This window comes from Dipodomys spectabilis, unplaced genomic scaffold (assembly GCF_019054845.1).
Source record: "Dipodomys spectabilis isolate Male_0828 unplaced genomic scaffold, ASM1905484v1 ptg000049l, whole genome shotgun sequence".
In the NCBI taxonomy this organism is placed as follows: Eukaryota; Metazoa; Chordata; class Mammalia; order Rodentia; family Heteromyidae; genus Dipodomys; species Dipodomys spectabilis.
Window position 1 is genome coordinate 1,372,261 of NW_024870726.1, and position 20,087 is coordinate 1,392,347.

The window sequence follows — 20,087 nt, forward strand, 5'->3', positions numbered from 1 at the left end:
TTTGGAACTGGGGTTTAGACTTAGGGCCTCATGTTTGCTAGGCAGGTGCTCTGCTGTTTGAGCCATGTCCCCTACCCTTTTTGCTTTTCGTTCGTTTTTCAGAGAAGGTCTTCCCTTCATAATGACATTCACCTACTAGCAAGAGCTTGGTAGCACTGTCTTATTGAATCCTTCCAGCTGCCACTTGGTCTGGGCATTATTATTGTTGCTGACAATTTGCAGATGAGGAAATGTCTTAGCAGGCCTTTCCCAGGTAGGGCAGAGTGGCGCTAGAATCTGCCAGATTGGCCTCTACCACTGAGTCTCCATACGGCTCACAGCTCAGCTCAGCTGACCAACCGAGGGAAGCATGCCCTCTGCGTAGGCTCTGATAAATAAGGCTAAACATATGCCTTCATGCAGGAGAAAGGAGCAGGTGGGAGACTAGATGTACAAGGAAAACAGGATTGGAAGGGGGATGAAGAAGCTCAGCATGGACCAAGGCACCCCCAGGCTTACCCACTGGGTGCTGGGAGAAGCAGCGTGTGCCTGTCAGACAAGCTCTGAGCTCCCTGAGCTCTCGGATCTCTGCGGGCTTTGTGGGACGAATGCGTGGGGTGGGGTGGGGAGAGGAGAGACAGTGCTCATTTCTTACAGAACTTCCGCAGTGACTAATGTTCCTTTCTCAATAAAATCTATCTGATATGGCAAACTGCTTTCTTACTTTTTTGTTTGAGGAAGTTTGGGAGGGAGAACGTGGTGCCTTAAATTTTTTGAAGAAATGGGAGACACAGGGCATTTGGTAAAGTTAGGGCCTGGTAAGAATTTACGCATATTGTCAAAGATTCTTGCACAAATGTGAAAATGGCCAGCGCTGGAGTTGCAGTGATTTAGAAAGCAGAACTACTCCAATGATAAATTTCTCCCCAAGGTCTGACGCAGACCCTCTGTGGGCCTCACCACTTCAGACTCGCCGGGCAGAGATTTATCTGTGTTTCATCAAGTATGAAAAATATATGGATGGGGGGGGGTTCCGGCCAGTCCCTCCCAGTCACCCAGACACCTCCATTAACGTCAGCGGGCCCATAAATTTACCCTGGATTCGCGAGCAAGCAGCTTATGCCACTGCACGGAAGCCTCTCAAGGTGTCGCTTGCTGCCTATAAATTCGCTGACACTCTATAAAGCCTACGGGCAGCACATGGACTTAATTACAAGGGTCTCCTTGGAAAAGCAGGGAGTGTATGTGTGTGTGTGTGTGTGTGTGTGTGTGTGTGTGTGTGTATGTGTGTGTGACACCCATTTTCACCCATTCTTAAAAGAGAGAAGGTGCCATGAGCACAGGCAAGTGATCTCTCAGTGGGTACCCCCGCGGTCCAACTCACCTAGTGACGTTTGTACTTGTCCGCAGACATCGGCAGCTACAAAGCTTCCGATCTGGCCGGAAAGTGTTATATGGAATTCTGTTTGTGACGGCATGGATAGGAACTGCTCCAGCCAGCCTAGCCTTCTCTTTAAAAATTCAATTAGTTCATGAATTCATTTCTTTTGGGCAGTCCTGGGGTTTGAACTGACTCATGGCTAGGTGAAGTGCTCTACCACTTGAGCCACGCATGCCCCAGCCTTTAACATTTTATTAAATGAAACCTATTTTGATTACTCACCTGGTGAGAAAATGGTATATAGACTTTGTTTTCATATTCCTATCCCGAACATCTATTTGTGTAGAAAACGTAGTCCCCGGGCCAGAGCAAGGCCCCTTCGGAAAGGAGCAAAGGCCAGTTCAGAGACAGCATCACCTTCTCTGTCACACCCTTCCCAATCACAGATCCAGACAGCTCAGGAAAGCAGTCCAGGGAAGAGAAGAGCCAAGGGGCACACTATGCAGTCATCTCTGTTTTAAACTCACTTTGTGAGAGGTGCTTTTGAAAGCAGGGAATCTTTTTCTTTTAAACTTTAAAATTTATTTTTAAGTAGTTGTACAAAGGAGTTGCATTTCACAAAGCAGTTTAGGGACAGCATGTATCTTGACCCATGTTTTACAAGCATGAGCAAGGGTGCATTAACAGGAAGCTCAATCATGGAATGCCTGCCTAGCAAATGCAAGGCCCTGAGTTCAAACTCCAGTCCAAAAAAAGTTGCAGAGAAGAGCAACTTTAGGGCCTAAAGGCAAGCACTGAAGATCAGGATCCGGTGAACATTCCTATTTACAACCACGAATGCACAACACCTTTCTGTCCCAGGCAATGCCTACACTGTAGTGCAGCACAGACACCCAGACTCTGCGTATACAGCCCCAAAGGCCTGTGTGCAAAACCCAGTTCCGCAAGCTAACTGCAGGCCACCATGCTGTGGGGCCTTCAAGGACATGGCCCTACCTCTGGCCACCCCGTCTCCCATCACACCTGCAGCAGAGCTGCCTGGACCTGAGGCCCTCCACACCCCTGTCCCACATCACTGGTGTCCCAGGGAGGCCCCGGAGTAGCTGGCATGCAGGGGGCGAGGGATACAGCCCCTGGCTGCTGAGACATCACAGTTCCAGCACTTCAGGGGAGCGGGCTTGATGCTCGCAAGTCTATGGCACAGAGAGACCCAACCAAGGTGTGTGTGGAATGGACACTGGCTGGCCCCGGAGCCTCTGCGTCTTTCATCAAGACCTGGAGCCTGGATCCATGACCAGAGCCTCGAGCTGCTGGAGGATCTTCATTTGATTTACTGTGATGACTGACATCAACCATTGGAGGTCATGTAGGCTGCACACCCGTCCCGAAGGCCCAAGCGAGCAACGCTCCCACCTGGAGCTCTCGTCCCCGCTTTGATGTATTTGCTGTGACCTCATGTATGTCCCACTCGAGCGGGGCAGGCAGGGAAAGGCGTGCTCCACCTTCCCACGTGAGTAACAGCACAAGTGTTCCCGGGTCCTCGCTGACCGCAGCCGCTGTCTGGCAGTCACTGAGTGTGAATTACTGAGAACCTGACAAGCGCGAGCCCCTAACTCACCTCTCTGTGACTGACCATCCATCTTGCTGAGACTTCCTTCTCAGCCTGAAAGCAGTCTGGGCGCCCTGCACAGCTCTTGGAAGATAAAGGGAAAGAGTCCAGCCATGATCACCCAGCTCCGAAGAGACGGATGGCGAGCCTCCTGGGGCTTCTTCTGGATGCCCCTGCGAGTCTGCAGGGAGAGCTGGCCTCTCCCTGGAGAACCAGCCCTGGCTCTGCACAGGCTGGTGCTTCAGAAGGTCTGTCCTCCCCCGGACGTCATGCCCACCCTGTCAGTCATGTGCAGGGTGCTAGCCACGGTGCCTGATTTCTGAGAGTTGGGAGATGCCACGTATAAAGTAACAGAGATGAGGCACAGCCATCTTCCTCATGCTATCTCCTCCTTTCTTCCCTCTTTTTTCTTCCCTCACCTCTCATTCTTTCTGTGTCTCCCCTTTCCTTCACACTACACACAGCCATTACTATACTGTGCACAAAGATGCTAGGAAGTTGGGGGGAAGAGAAGACCTCAGGAGTTTGGTGAGAGCTAGCTAAGACCACTGTTCTCTGATGCCGGAGGCCCTCAGGACAAGACTCCTGCTGCTGGACCCTCGGGAGAAAGATACATGGTCGGGACTGGAGCAGGAATTCCTGCCCTGCCTCCTATGAGCCCAAGGAAGCTATGCAAAGCTTCCCAGGCTCAAAGGCCTGAGCGAGGCCCTGCCGCAGACCCCTCCCGGGTGCAAGGAGACCTACAGGTTCACATGAGGAACAGGGAGGCTGGCAAGGGCTGCCTGGTGGCGGGGTGGGGGCCACTGTGAGCTGGGGTCCTGGGGTGTGGGTGGGGAGCACATAGTGCTCCATGGGGAGCAGAAATGGACATGGGAAGGGCACCCTTCCAGGCCGACGGACGCTCTGAAGGCCCCTTCCTGCCAGGGACGCTGGGACCCTTAGCAAATTTCTGCAATTTCTTAGCAAATTTCTCCACCCACTGGGCAGAAGCATGGGTCCGACCCATGGCCTAGACTAAACTCAAACTTGGGGAGACTTGTCCTTCACCGTGGAGGGAAAGGGGGACAGAGAGCCTCTCACGGGACTGTGGGGGTTGTGGAAAGCTGAATGATGGTCCCCAAGGATTCAGAATCCTCATCCCTGGAGCAGGAGAAGGGTCTTTGCAGATGGGAGTAAAGTGAGAGTCAGGAGATGATCCTGGATGATCTCGGTGTACCCTAAATACTGTCCCCAAGAGTCCTTCCTGTAAGTCAGAGGCCAAGGGGTCTGGGCCCCCACAGAGGAGGACAGAGGCCAGAAGAGGTGAGGAATGGCTTCTCTCCAAGCTTCCAGAGGTGTCCAGCATGCCAGCACCTTGACCAGCCTTCTCGCTTCCAGACCAAGGCAAAAACACATTTCTATCGCTCTGAGCCACCAAGTACGCGGTGATGTGCTACAGCGGTGATAGCTAATGCACGCAAGTCATTGTGGAAAGCATTCAGCTCCTCCTGCCGAGTCCTGGGGGTAGGAAGCAGGACCAGGTAAGTTTGATGATGTTTGACTAGGTTTGCTTGATGAACAATAGACATATCCACCATCTGAACTTATGTTTCTAAAGCTGTAGTTTTGGACAAAAATTGCTGCTTTAAATAGTGCATACTCTACGAAGGATACGGCCACAGGGCACCTTCTCAAGGACAGTCCCTACTCCTGGGTGTTGGGAAAACAGGAAGAGACAGACTGTGTACGGCAGCTGTAATCCCAGCACTCTGGAGGCTGAGATGGAAGGATCGTGAATTCAAGCACAACTTGGGCTACACAGTGAGACTTTGTCTCAAAAGCAAAACAAAGCAAAACAAAACCCAGAAAAAATACACAGAAAATTCATATAATCTCAACAGGAAACTTGTCGGGTCCAAATATAATACCTTCTTTACTCTCCACAACCACCGTGGATGACAGTTGTATGCCAGCCTCCTCCAGATGGCAGGCTGAAACTGGACCAGGGTGCTGTGACTCACAACCAGCAAGGCACCGCTGGGCAGACACTGGGCAACCAGCCCCAAGACTGGATTGCCTCCCTCCCTCCCTTCCTCCCTCCCTCCCTCCCTCCCTTCCCTCCCTCCCTTTCTTCCTTCCTTCCCTTCTCGCTTCCTTCTCCTTTCTAGCTTTATGTAGGCCAGTTATAATAAATAAAAGACAAATGACAACCTGGGAGGTCATTACTGCACCAATCTGTCAGAAAGCTTTGGGATCTGTAATTGTGTAAGGAGGAACAGCAGCACGAAGGCACACGGGTGCACGACAGCCAGTTCACAGCCCAGGAAGTGTGGCTGACTAGACTCAGATGCCTCCCCACCTCACACTAGCACAGAGGGCACAAACAAAGGGATTACCAAGACAGGAACCACTTCTTATCAACCTGGAAAATGTTAAAGAAACCACCATCAATCCATTAACTCATGGGTCTATGCGACTGAGCACTAAGCAATGGCTAAAAACACGTGTGAGAACATTTTAAGGACATGGGAAAAGCCAATGTTTAAGTTTTAGAATTTAAAGAAAGAATCCATAAAGGTGCAAACGTAAAAGTGAGAGGAAAGACTTGGATAAGATTTCCTAAAAATTCATAATATCTATGTCTACATGCATTGTAAGGGATTTAACTTATCTCCTCTAAACTCATCTGACAGATTTCTTCAAATACGCATACATGATTTTTAACTTAGGGGAAAACATTTCATTTTGAATAGCTTAAAATTTGACTTCACAAATAACTCCCTTTGGTAGCTGTATGTACTGATAGAATGAGCTGAGACTAGGTATTCTGGATGTGGGAGTATTTATTGCTTGTGACTTCTCCTAATTTATTGAGTTATCCTTGAGTGTCTGCCTGGAATTTATCCTGAGGACTGATCACGAGTCACGTTTCAAAAGACAATATTTTCTTTTCATTTGCCTTTGATTTGAAAAAGCAAGAAGGGTTTTGATCAAAGTCAATCAGATAAATGTAATCCAATTACAAAAATAAATTCACCCTTGACCTTATATTATTTTTTTAAAGGAATTTTTATGGCTTTGAGAATTCCTCACGGTGCACCCGGGAGGCCGCCTCTGACTGGTCTCCAGACCCAAGGTCAGCAATAGCAGGGCGAAGCGAAGCGTCCTCCAGGGACGGCTGCATTTTCAGAGGCGCCTAGGAGCCCGCTACAGGTAGGTGCCCCAAGAAGACACTGGGAAAGCTCCCAGTTCCCATGATCCCCGGGACCTCAGGTGAGGGCAGAAACTCGCACACACCACCGCCTTCCTGCCTGCCCACGGCTGTATGGAAGGACGATGTCCAACAATGTTTTGAAGGTGTTACATTCACTGATACCTCGAAAAGCAGGGAGACAATGTTTTAAAGATCAGTCCAAATAGTGTTTCTTCCCTCCCTCCTCCTCTATTTTTCTAAAATAACACCCATTGAAACAAAAGGCTCCTGGCAATGCTGAAGGGTATGAAGCGAAGCGTGACCATGCATCCCCTCCCCCCCCCCCCCCCCCCCCGCCCCAGGGCCGTCAGACTCACGAATCTCTGGCAGACCCTTCCAGAATGTTTCCATGCATGTGCAAGCACATATTTAAGAGTGTGTTGTGAAAACAGTAGTCCACAGCTTCTCTTTCTGTGGTTTTGGTTTCAGTGGCTTGCTGTCAACTATGGTCTGAAAATATTAAGTGCAAATTCCAGAAATAAACAGTTGCTGTGTTTTCAGCAGTGTGCCGTTCAGAGTAGCATGAAGATATCTCGTGCTATGCAAGCCCTGCAAGGACCTGCTCATAGGGTCGTGGACTGTCCCTCCGTTCAGTGTATCCACGCTGTATACACTGCCTGCCTGTTAGTTCCTTAGCAGCCAGCTTGGTTATGAGACCAACTACTGCAGTACCACCGTGCTTGTGCTTAATTCTTACTTAAGAACTAATAAGGGCCCCACACACAAGCATAATGATACATGGGTATGCTTGTTCTGTCTTATTAGTTACTGCTATTTATCTTTTTCTGTGCCTAATGTGTATACTCAGCTTTGTTCCACAGATATGCAAGTATAGGAAAGCCACATTGTATGCATCCGGATCTGCACGATCTGGCAGGGGTTCTGGAACAGAAAGGAGACTACTGTATGAATATATGCAAATATATGCAAATGAATATGTACATTTTAGCTTATCTGGGTTATAATTGTACATAGTGCTTTCAACCTAGTTTTGCCACTTAACAATGTGCTGGATTTTAAAATGTCTATATAAAAACAAATAATCATTTCATTTATAGACAACATATTTTTGCAAAGCTATTCTTTGACACACAAAGAAGGGAAGTTCTGGATGATGGAAATTTGTGAATTCAGGGCATATAATAACCATTAATCATGACAATGAAGGTTTTCAATTAAATCAAAGCAATTTAGTCAGAAGACTTGGTTCTCCTGGAAAACTGCCTTTCTAACTAAATTTCTGTGATTGCAGTTGGACAAAATCATCTCAAGCATATTTTCTCCAGATACAATTATGTAGTTGGTTAAGAATGGAAGACTAGTTGGGTCCCAATGTCTGTTATCCTAGCTACTCAGGAGGCTGAGACCTGAGAACTGTGGTTCAAAGTTAGCTGGGCAGAAAAGTCCCTGAGTTTCTTATCTCCAACTAATCAGTAAAAAGCTGGAAGTGGAAGAATGGCTCCAGTGGAAGAGTGACAATCTTAAGCCAAGGAGACAAACAATGATAGCATAAGATCCTGATTTCAAGCCCCAGTATTTGTTTAAAGAGAAAAAAATAAACGAACAGAAGATCCTAGCACAGCTAGCTGCCCCATTCACTGCTTCCTGGCGTAACTTACAGAACTCCCATCCTAGTAGAGGCCAGTTGCTACTGCAAGAAGGCAGAGTGGGCAGAGGGACCCAAGCAAGCACTCTGGGATTGTGCCATGGGTCCCAGATGACAGAACTGACCCACAGGGAAGTGAGGTCTGAGCCCAGAGTTGCCCAGACATCTCGTGGGAAGTAAGGACTCCGGCTTGCTAATTTTTCTTCATCATTATGCAAAACCTCAGAGCTCAGGGAGGAGACAGGGAGGAAGTGGGGAGGAATTGGGGAGGAAGCTGCTGGGGAGGGTCTGAGAGCCACTCTCCACATGAAGAACAAGGCAGTGAGCAAAGTGGAGAGAAGGAAGGAGGTAGGTGAGTGGGTGGGGACACCGCTAAGGGTCTCGGTCAGAGGGTAGCGCATGCCCAGACACCAGCAGAAAACTCAGGGCCGGGGTAAGGAGATTCCTAAACACCGGAGACCCCTGGGCAGTGCTCAGGAGAACCAGGAACACGTGGCTGCGAATGAGGAAGGCCATGAATACCTGGATTGTGTTAAGAAAACTCCACAGAAGACAGGGAGGTCCCGAGAGAACCAGTACCCAGGCAGGACAGGCTATGGGCCAGAGGCTAGAACTGGGGTGACTGGATGCGTATGCCGGAAACCATGGGCTACAGAAGGAAGCCCCCAAAGATCAGGCAGGCCCAACTCCGGGCCTTCACGACCTTCTGGGGCATGGAAACCAGCCCAGGCATTGACTTTTGGGGCAATGGTCAACCATCTGTGAGGCGGATTCTGCTGGCACTGTCCAGCGATGTCGTGGCTAGGGTAACGGGTTGGGTGGTGCTGCAGTACACGCAGCATCACGCAGCTGCCAGCCGCACATGGCTAGTACAGCCATGCAACCTCGGACGGGACATAGCCCTATACAGTTTACCAGTGTGCTTACTTCAATCAATACACTGCCTCACTCCGCTGGAGCTCACTGCGTGTTCTCTTGAGCTACACTTAATCTCACCTTGCATTGTTCAGCATGGTCCCGGGAGCAACAAGCTATAGTGTGTGTATGTGCATGTGCGTGTATATGTGTGTGTGTGTGTGCACAGACATTATGCAGTCAATGTGTGTAAAGATTACACCATCTAGGCTGGTGTAGGTTCCTCTGGGACATATGTACAACCACGAATTCACCTAACACTCAGCACGTGTTGGTTGTGAAGTGACACACATTTGCATGTGCTGGGCTGCTGTCCCCTCTGTGGGGGGGCGCCCCTCCCTCCATGTGAGGGTGTAAGAACAGCCCCCCCCCACCATCAATGCCATAGGAGAAGGAAAATGGGGCAAGGTTCTCGAGAGGGAGGTGTTTGGATGGCCTCTAAATCCACTCAGAAGAGATGGCTGACCCGAACAGACAACTTTGAAGCGAGAGGGACAGCCGGTTATAGCTGGCAAATGTCAGTTTTTTATGCTGTGAGCAAGACCGAGACGGACAGCCAGGCTGACAAGAGGAAGCCCAGCATCTGAAAAGCAAGCATTTTATGAGCTGAGTCCTGGCATTTTGCTGATATCTATCATTACTGTGGCACATTTCTAACAGCTTGACTGGAGCATAATTGATATGCAATCAACGGCTCATATTTCATGGGTACAATTTGGTACGCTTTGACAAATGTGTACATTCACGGAGACCATGACCCAAGGAGAGGACGGGAGGGGGCGGCAGAGGCCAGCGGGAGGGGCCTTGCGCTGCGTGTGCTGGAACCTTCCTGTCCCCGACAACCGTGGTTGGAAGGGATTCACACCAGGGCTTCCTCACTCACACATCCCTCACAGCTCACACTTGCTGCAGGCCCTGAAGAAGGCAGAAGGGAGGTCACATCCCAAATGAACTTGAGAAATACCATTCAATATTTCACGTATTGTCCTGCGGGAAAGGGCAGAGCACGTTCATCAAACGCACGTAACTGTCCTATCAAACATCCATGAAGAAACTGTTACAGTTTAACTTGTTCAGTTTAGCTTTGCTAAACATGGGCTATTCCTGAGGACCTATGAGTGCTAGAGTTCCAGGGAAGGGAGGTCTGAGAGGTCGGATCTTTGTAAATCACATAAAGTAACGGCCGGCGGCAGATCCCTGTGCGTGCGGGGCCAGGGCTGCGGCCTGCGTCTCCTCACGCTCGAGTTGGAATTTCAGTGTCACGGGGCTTGTGAGGAGAGGCAGGAGCTTCCAGTCGTGGGGTCAGGGGACTCCTGCTCTCATGATGGACGAATGCCATCACCAGCAGAGCAGGGCACTGTTTAGAGAGCGGGTTAGGTGCTGTGGGGTGAGTCTGTTCTAGAGAGGAGGAGCTGGTGCTCTGGAAGCCTCCTGTGTTGCCACCTGGTGCTGCGGTGTTGTGCGAAGGCTCGCACCAGCCAGGGCCGCTCTGAATAAACCGTTACTGGTTATAAATAAGCCCACCTCTGGCATTCTGTGTGGGTGTGGACCGGATTCGTCCTCCGACTGCTGGGAGGAGACCCCCATTCTCCTCCTCTCGTGTTCTGGGAGCCCCCTCGGATCCATGCCCCGAGGGCCTCTGCACCGGGCACTGACAGTGCGGGCGCCAACGTCCCCAAGCCAGCGGAGGCAAGGGACACAGACGGAGACCAGCCAGCGCGTCTGCCCTATTGTTTTCTTTAGAACTGAGTTGTTAGGCTTGAACTGTGCCAAAGGGAGGATCTCTGAAGGCCAGCTGGGACTGCAGCCTGCCTGCCACAGACATGAAATGACAGAAAATATATAATACTGTTTATGAGGGAAAGTGTGATTTTGTCTTCTGTTGTCAACAGGGCCCTCCCAGTGAGCGGGGTGGGCTAAGCTGCCCAGCACCGGCGTCTGAGCCTCTGGGGAGCAGTGTGACAGGACGCCGCACCCGCTTGCAGGAGGATAGCTACGCCGGCCTTTCCTAGCACCCATCAGCCATCAGGGCGCTTGGCCCTCTGCTCTGCCTTTAGCAAAGAAAATAGACTTGAAACCGTCAACACAGTTACCTACAAAGTGTTAGTCCTACCGTGTGAAACTAAGAAAACCCTTTAAAACCCTAGTCCTGCAACCAAATCCATGATTATTTAGCATTGTATTTAACAGCCACGAGAGGACTGTTATCAGTTGAGAGGCCAGGGGCCTTGTCCCCAGACCTCCTATTGCCCCCTCTTTTCAGGGAGCCCTGGGTCAGGTTGCGGTCCTGAGGCCGGCAGCCACAGTGTGGCAGACAGTTCTAGGACAGAGAACCAACCCCGAGCCACTCACAAGTACGTAGACTGCCAGGAGGGCCAGAGGGGAGGGCAGGTTTCTGATGGTTGCTGGAACCTTAGATTTTGGGACAGACCTGGCTATGAAATTCTACGTGAAGCAGCTTATTATTATCATTTTTTTTTAAAACAGGGCATGAAGAAATGTCACTTACACAAAAGAACTCATGTCTGAATTCTTAGCCTGGGAACCTCATTTTTCAAAGGTGAAACTCAGAGACTGTGTGCTTCTATACCCACAGGCTTCTGGGCTTAAGAAGCTGGCACTTGCTGGGTGCCTGTGGCTCATGCCTGTAACCCTAGCTACTCAGAAGGCTGAAATCTGAGGATCATGGTTCAAAGCTAGTCTGGGCAGGAAAATCCATGAGACTCTTACCTCCAATAAACCACTAGAAAACTGGACGTGGCGCTGTGGCTCAAGTGGTAGAGCACTCGCCTTGAGCTGAAGAGCTGAGGGATAGTGCCCTGGCCCAGAGTTCAAGGCCCATGACCGACCAGAAAAGAAAAGAAAAAAAAGAACCTGACACCAGCAGCCCGACACCACAGACCCGAGCAGGAGCCTGGCGGGACTCACCGCGCCCAGGCCACACGTACCACACCCACGGCGCACGCATCACCTGCACTCGATGAACCACTGGCGGATCTGGTCCTTGAGGCTCTCCTTGAAGTCCTGGCCCTCGATCAGCTTCAGGTCCTCCTTGATGGTGATCATGGCTTCCTGGTAGTTCTCCTCATGCTCCATCTGCACGTTGCTCCGCAGACAGTTCACCTTCTCCGCTTGCTTGATGGTGGCGCTGACTTCGTTAAAGAGCGGGGGTGGGTTCTGAAAGTGGAGGACGAGAAGTTGGAGAGGGTGGAAAGTTCCAGAGCTGGTGGAAATGAGGAGAAAAAGAATCTAGCCAGTCAGTAGCTTCTGTGGCGTCTGGCACATAGGAACTACAGGAGGGAATGAGGTCAGCTCTGGCAGGAGGAAGCCCGCAGCTGGTTCACCAACAAGGGAAGGGACCCAGGCTTCCCCCATCCCTATCTCCCCCGCCCCCTGCTCAGCAAACATGCTGGTACCTAGAACAACAGTTCCCATGCTGAATGCTCTTCCAAGTCCCATGAGTAAAGGCGTGGTCTCCTGGGTGGAGCCACTGGGAGGGGGTGGGAGCTCAAGGAGGCAAGGGCTAATGGAAAGGACTAGAGGTCACTGGGCGGCCCTTTGAGAAGGTGTTTGTCCTCTGCCACACACTGCCACCAGAATGCACTACCATGCCACACCCCCGAAACAATCTGACCAGCTGATCGTGGACTGCTGATCCAAAAATCTCAGCCTGAACAAACCTTTTATCTTTTGAAGTGGGTTGTCTCCCATATTTTGTCATGGTGACAGAGCGCTGACTAACACATTCAAGAAGCCTTAAAAATATCTTTTCCCATACAGAAAGTGAAAGCTTTGCCAAATCTTCCTGGCCAGTACACAGAAGAAGTAAGGATCTGAAGCCAGAACTGCGAAAAGAATTGAGGTGCTCTGACTTTGAACAAAAACCACACCAAAAATGAACTTTGAAAGCATCAGTTGCATTGCTACAGACCTCCAAGGAAGGAAAACCTGGAGCTGGGTCCAGACATCCACTCCGACACTGTGCCTTGCTAACAGAATGCTCTCCCTCAGAACCCGCAGTCGGCAGCTGGTCAGCTGCAGCTCCCAAGGGCAGAGCAACCACCGGCGTCTGGAGCGCGTGCGGGGGAGAAAACACAGATCACCTTAAGACAAAACTCCCGTTTCTAAAAGGACCCCCGAAGAAATGAAATTGGTAGGGCAAGATGCTCATACGCTGTGACACGTGCCAGTCAGATACTGCATGTGCGGGCTTAGATGAGGAGAGGTGCAGGACTGGGAAGGGGAGACTCAGCCAGGCTATCCTATGTACCAACAGGTGAGAAATTTGCTGGTATGAGGCAGCAGCCTATAACAGCTTCTGAGATTCATCTGACAAGTTTTCAGGAAATGTGCAAGCTTTCATTAAATATATCCATGTTTAGATCAGAAATTATATAAATTTGCTGACATACACAAAATCGGAAACAGAAGATATTGATATTCAAAACTCATCATTTTTGAATTATTTTCCTGGTGTGTCTGCCCTTGCTGTTATTTATGTGTGCTATATCTCTATGATGCTATAATGCCAAGCTCCTGTAACTTCCCAAGTGTATTTGGGTTAGTAACTTGCAAGTGGCTACAGTGGGAAAATTTACACCATGGAAATTGGTCAGTGTTGCCAATAAGAGCTGGTTTTATCGTTTTATTTGATTTTATGGACTCAGAGTGTGACAGAAGGAATGTAAACGATGCACACAAGCACACTGCACACTCATCTGCAGGCTTGAACAAAACATCACAAAACTTCTTTGAGGATCAAGTCCTCAAAGAAGACATGAAAACCATCATGAAGAAGTCACAATCTGGTTTAGCAAAGAAGTCACTTAGTTTGAGAACATGAATGGATCACGTTCTGACATTTTAACTCATCTTACTCAAACACAAGTGCAAATATCAACAACATTCAAAGTGGAACTGTATTTGCAGACCACAATTCCAGGCTGACAGCAGCAGATACACAAAGTGCAGTTAAAATCAAGACAAGTGTTCTGAGAGAATCAATGGCTACACAGAAATTACTGCAGAGAAGTGATAGGTTTTATTGTCAATTATGTTTATGACACATTTATGTCCACATTATAGCAAACTTCCAGTTGAAATTTTGTGTGCCTGAGAGTCACGTTTAAACATCCTGGTCCAAGGCCAGGCCCAGTCATGGTGGAAGTTCCTTCCCGTCACCCTCTGAGCATCCATCCCCAGCCAAAGGTCAGAATCCTCACAGTCCAAGGCAAAGACAACCACGGGAACCACACACCAAGGCCTAACCTGAGAGGCAGAAAGTGAGTTTGGTTCGTGGTGAGGAGAGCTGCTCAAGTGTTCTATCTCTACTTCTGGCTTTTTTGGTGCTAACAGGTAAGACTCATGGACTTCCCTGCCAGTCTAGCTTTAAACTGCAACCCTCAGCTCTCAGCTTCTGGAGTAGTTGGGGTCACAGGCATGAGCCACTGGTGCCTGGCTTTCAGGTTCTTTACCACAGATAGTGTTCACTATATTTTGAAGTCTGTGGACCATTTTGTAGAATAATGCTCTTAAGCTGACAAATATCAGACATGTCTGTCTGTGATGGAAACCAGCTCTATGAGGACACACACCCACCTTGGGGTAATTAGGCTGTGGCTGGTCAGGGAACAAGAGCTGCCCCTGTTCCTTCACCGAGGGCCACACTGCCACCATGGTGAACTGACGCTGTTGGAGGTGAGCCCTGATCGTTGGGCTGACGCGGGGCTTCCGGTCTGCTCCCGAGGGTGGATTCTCCTACATATCAGATGTATCCCTTTCCTCTAGTCATTAATTTATACCATCAGTTATACACATAATATATATGTATAAGTTACATATATAGAAATACATATATATGTGAGTATGGCCTTAGGCATCTTTACTCTGTACCTGGGCTTTATTTTTTTGCTCAACTTGTCCCTGCCATGGCTCAGCTGCAGCTGGCCCCCGTGTCTCTTTGACTGACCTCCTCCATTGTATGTGCTTTTGGTTTCACACAGTCTTAATTTTACAATTTCAGATTGTTGTCTCTACAATTCTCTCCACACCCACCCTTTCCAGCCACGCTGCCACTAGGTTGTAAGGCCCAGATAGGCCACGAGAAGCCATGCCACAGCGCGTGAGTGGAGGGTGTGAGGGGTGGAGGAGTGAGGGGTGCAGCCGCGGTAGCGGTGTTCCCACTGCTGTCAGGAATGCTGCAGAGAAGGGCACTTACAGGGTAAAGAAACATCCGGGCTAGCAGAACAGAGTCAAAGTCCCTTAACATCAGAACTGGACAACACTTAAGATCTTTTCTACAAAGAACATTAGCAAAAGTACATCTTTAAATCAATTGAATTTATATCACATACTAAAATAAATTCCAGAAATTAACTATTAACTGTAATACACATGCATGTGTGAACACACATTCTCTCTCTCTCTCTGAAGACGCTCTGAGCCTCAGGGGACAGCGTTGTCACTGTAGACACTGGTGAATACAGCCCACTTTACACCAAAAAGTTACGTGAAGAAAAGAAATCACATATTTAATATGTCATCAATATATACATCAGAAAACTCAAGAAAATAACCCTATTTTCTAAGGTTAGTATAATGAGAAGATACAGCTGTTATGCAAAGGGGAAAAATCCTAAAATATGTAAAAAGTGAGTGCAGAGTGAGAATTATAAAATCACTGTAAAGAACCATGATAACATCAAATGATCTAGCTAGGCACTGGTGGCCCATGCCTGATCCTAGCTACTCAGGAGGCTGGGATCTGAGGATCGTGGTTCAAAGCTAGCCCAGGCAGAAAAGTCCATGGGACTCTGTTCTTCAATTAACCACCAAAAAGCCAGAAGTGGAGCTGGTAGACACCAACCTTGAATAAATAAGCTAAGGGACAGCACCTAGGTTCTGAGTTCAAGCCCCAGTACTGGAGCAACAACAAAACGAAACCAACAATTTGGTCTATAGAGTCGGGTGGTGTTGAGATCAGGCCTGGCACTTCCCTTCCTGAATCCCAAGAAAGCCGATGTTCGTACCTAACATTTTTTTTTTTTTATTATTCCTGGTTGACAACTTAAAGGCCTGGATGGGATAGAGGTCTCTCAGCCCTAGCGAGTCTATCTAACCTCTCCCATGGCCACACTGCAGTTCATGTTTTCACACTGCTGTTAAAATGGGAGCCAGATCTATCTGCCCCTGGACAGTGTGGAGAACAGTTTTGCAGGCAGGTCCTAACACTGAGGGGGATGCTCTGGATGGGTAGGAGTCCTGTGATGCCACTTTCCCGGGGTTGGTGATTCCCTTTTCCGAGTTGTGTGTGAGCCAGGCCTCTCCTGCTTGTATCCCATGTGGACTCAGTGAGTAGAGGCTCTCATCTGTGTCTGCTTGGTGGCGCAAGGCATAAGGGCTCACCAGGATCCCTACCAGCGCCATGATCTGAGTGAAACAGGAAGTCCTGAGCTTGCTTTGGAGTTTACCATGAACACCACTTGCAGGAGCACGGTGCTGCTGTCTGCCTGCACCTTTCTGCTCTGATGTCTTTCCCAACACACGCACGCATCCGTCTTGGTAGACAGACATGAGAGGCCTGGATGCTTTTCCCAAGTCCCTCCAGGCTACGGAGGAAGGCAGCAGTGTTCTTCTCCATCTCCCACGACACTGCCATGTGGTATTAATGGGTGGGCATCCGGGCATGCATCTTGATGTAGACTTTCTCAGACAAAAATACATTTCGGTCATTCCCTGCTCTGGTTGCTTTTGAATTTAAAGCTTGTAATATGCGTAGGACCTCTGTTAATGAGCAGCCCTTCCTCTGGGCTAAGACATCTCTTCCTCATTAATAGCTTTGGTCATATGGAATTCAAATTTGTTAACTCGCCACGTAAACTGCAATTCATTTAAAAATAAATTACAAACGTTAAAGGGAGCTGAAGAACATGATAATATACCACATATCGAACTGCATCAGCTGGAGAATAATGCATCTTAATGAAGGCTTCCCATGTGAATAAACCATTATATTTACAAGCTTCCCATGGCAAATGACCCAGAACAAGATAACGAAACCCACATTTATAGCAGGGTCCTCTGTCAGCAAAAACATACATATTAATAACTGATGTTGCTGAAAAGAAAAAAACAACCCAGGACTCAATAGGAAGCTTCCTGGGTTTGTGGAGAAATAGGACTCATGGTCCATTAAGTTAAAATGCTTATCTAATGTTTGATGGGCTTTCTCTTTAAAACTCCTCATTCGATTAGTACGAGAAAATGGACATTTGTCCAAATAAAAGTTTGTTCAATTTATCAGTCCCAAATATATTTGCAAATAAAGGTTGCTGGGCTTCTGGAGGAGCGCCTGGCTGGGGAGGGGGAGGTGGTGTTGAGCAAGGTTGGAGCTCGGGGGAAAGAAACAGTGACAGCCAGTGGCCATCTCCCGCTGTCCCCCATCTCCAGCTGCCCCCCCATCTCCAGAACCCGGGCCTGTGCCACCGACAGCCATGCTCACTGGCAGGCTGGGCAGTGCGGTTCACCTTTCTCCCGGCTGTGAATCTGCACAGGGAAGGTGTCACACTGCGAAGGCCCGCTCCAGGCATCCCTGAGCTTGTTAAAGCCAGCTGCTTGGCTTGATCGTTTCACTTCAGGTGTATTTATGGACTTGTGTTTATACAGGTTTACTCAGTTACCCGGCCAGAGAACTGCAGGGCAGAACAAAGGCTTTGTGGAGGGCAAGGCCGCGGGTCTTGCTTTGGCAGCTGGGCCAGAGCAAGCTGGTGCCAGTCTTTATGTCTGAGTCCACAGTTTTTGCAAATAGAAAAGTATTAAGGAATAAGACAAGTGCTAGCCCACAGAGGGCAATTAAAAAAAATGGTTTGCTTACAAGCTGGATGCTGGTGTCTCATGACGGTAACCCTAGCTGTTCAGGAGGCTGAGACCCGAGCGGAGCTTTGGGTCAGTAGTCGAGTGCCAGCCCTGAGCAAAAAGCTAAAGGAGAACTTGATGCCCTGAGTGTTAGCTCCAGTACTGGAACAGAGAGAAGGCGCCACCAGGCTCCGGTGGCTCACGCCTGTGATCCTAGCTACTCAGGAGGCTGAGGCCTGAGGACCGAAGTTCAAAGCCAGCCCGGGCAGGAACGTCTGTGAGACTCTTATCTCCAATAATCCACCAGAAAACTGGAAGTGGCGCTGTGGCTCAAGTGGTAGAGTGCTCACCTTGAGCACTAAAGGTTAGGGGCAGTGCTCAAGCCCAGAGTTCAAGCCCCATGACCAACAACAATAAAAAAGGATGCCATTTTGACATGTCCACGTTTATGTACAATATAATATGATCCACTCTCCCATGCCATACTTCTGGAGAGCTCTCTATTAAATAAATCATTCAATGATTGTGACTTTACATTGTTATTTTCCAAGATGACATCAGCTGCTGTAACTTGCAGGTATCTTCTATCTCACGCTCTAGAAGTCCTGATATCCCTGCTCCACAGAGAGTGGTGCTGACTGCCCAGAGGAGGAAACTGAGGCACACGGGGGGTAGGGGGGAAGGCTCTCAGGGTGGACACCAATCTCCCCTCTCCCCTCTCCTCTCCTCTCCTCCCCTCTCCTCGGCTCTCCTCTCCTTTTCTTCCTTCTCCCCTCTCCCCATAGCTATGGGACCACAAGAGAGCTCATGATGGGTCCTTTGCCCACCTGGCCTTGCCAGCAGCTCCTGAAGCAAGCACCAGGGCAGCTGCACCCAGCAGTGTGAGCACAGAGCTCCCTCCAGGTGAGCCCCAGATGAGGCCATGCTCACCGGGCGCCCCAGCCTGCGCTGGAGTTTATTAGTTAATGAGACGAAGTCTAGATTGAGTGTGTGCGGGTTCCCTGGCATCCTCTCCAGCGAGAGTCCCTGTGACGGCGCTCGGGGACCACGATGGCCAAATCGCCGTCCACTGAGCTCTGCCTTCCGCACCAGCGACCCGTGGACCCTGCCAGTGAGAATAGCTGCACACGGCTTTTTACAGTGCTACGTATTCTCCTTTGAAGATATCAAAATATAAATATTTAAAATGGCAACTTCCAGAAAATTAAAAATACATCCTATGACAATAGTAAAAGACACGTGTGGCCAGGAGCTGGAAGCAGAGGCCAGCTTTTGGGCCAACTCTGGGCTCTGTCACTAAACGGCCACTCCAGGAAGCACACCATATCTCTTAAAGACACAGACACAGTTTGATCAGTTAGGTCAAAGATTTGACTATAAAATAGATGGAAAAAATGAATATTTTTGTGTGTGTGCTGGTACAGGGATTTCAACTCAGGGCTCAAGGCTAGCACTGTATTACTTGAGCCACACATCCACATCTGGCTTTTTGCTTGTTAACTGGAGATAAGTGTCTCATAGATTTGTCTGCCTGGGGTGTTTTTGAGCCATGATCCTCAGATCTCAGCCTCCTGAGTAGCTAGGATGACAGGCGTGAGCCACTGGCACCCAGAGGGAAAAACGAAATTTTTAAATGAGAAGAAAATCAATGACATGGTAAGAAACATTTCAGCTGACAGCATGTCTTGGCGCTGGGTCATGGATTTAGGGTGGGGTCATGGATTTGGGGCTGGCATCAGCCACTGAGTAGCAGATCTGATTCTTTAAGAAAAACGGAACCCAGGTCTTCCTCAGCCGTGTGAAACTTCAAGGGGACACGTAATAGCAGGGGATGTTCTCAGGGGGAAAAGCACACTGGGGAAATGGAACAGACACAATGTTCTATTTCACCATCCAAACCACATTGCTGAGAAATGACTACAAACAGCTCTCATTGCACAGAGAACATGCAGACGACAAAGTAAATGTATGAAGTCTAAGCTCCAAGCAGGGGATTACACCTTTGCATGGGCATAGGTACACTACTAAGACAAAGAAAAGAACAGCAAGTCTAACCTGTGGCACACAGTAGCTGTCCAGGAAATAGACACTGGGTTAAATGGAAATGTACTGATAGAAGTTGCTGAGTCAACCCATCTAATGTGAATTTTAGTTTTAAGCTTAGAGTATTCTCGATTGAATCTTAACCTGCTAATGTTTAAAGTGGGAAAGTAGACGTAACTATTTTTTATCATTCATATCCTGTATCCAAGAGTTATCTTCGCCTCTCCCCCCAACACACACACACACACACACACACACACACACACACACACACACACACACACACACACACACATTGTGATAGTACTGGGGCTTGAACTAAGGGCCCTGCATTCTTGTGTGGCTCTTTCTCTTAAGGCTGGTGCTTTACCACTTGAGCAACACATCTACTTAATTGTAATAAGAGCCTCTTGAGCTTTTCTGCCCAGCCTGGCTTTGGACCTTCGTCTTGAAATTTCAGCCTCCTAAG

General features: G+C 48.9%; 1 protein-coding gene across 3 annotated transcripts in view; it reads right to left on the reverse strand.

Moving 5' to 3' along the window:
- Iqca1 (IQ motif containing with AAA domain 1) overlaps positions 1–20,087 on the reverse strand; it is a 120,307-nt gene that overhangs the window by 83,078 nt on the left and 17,142 nt on the right. For all 3 annotated transcript variants that reach the window (XM_042678810.1, XM_042678808.1, XM_042678809.1), the window contains exon 6: positions 11,694–11,899. In XM_042678810.1, coding sequence (XP_042534744.1) covers positions 11,694–11,899 — 206 coding nt within the window. The remainder of the gene's footprint in view (positions 1–11,693; positions 11,900–20,087) is intronic.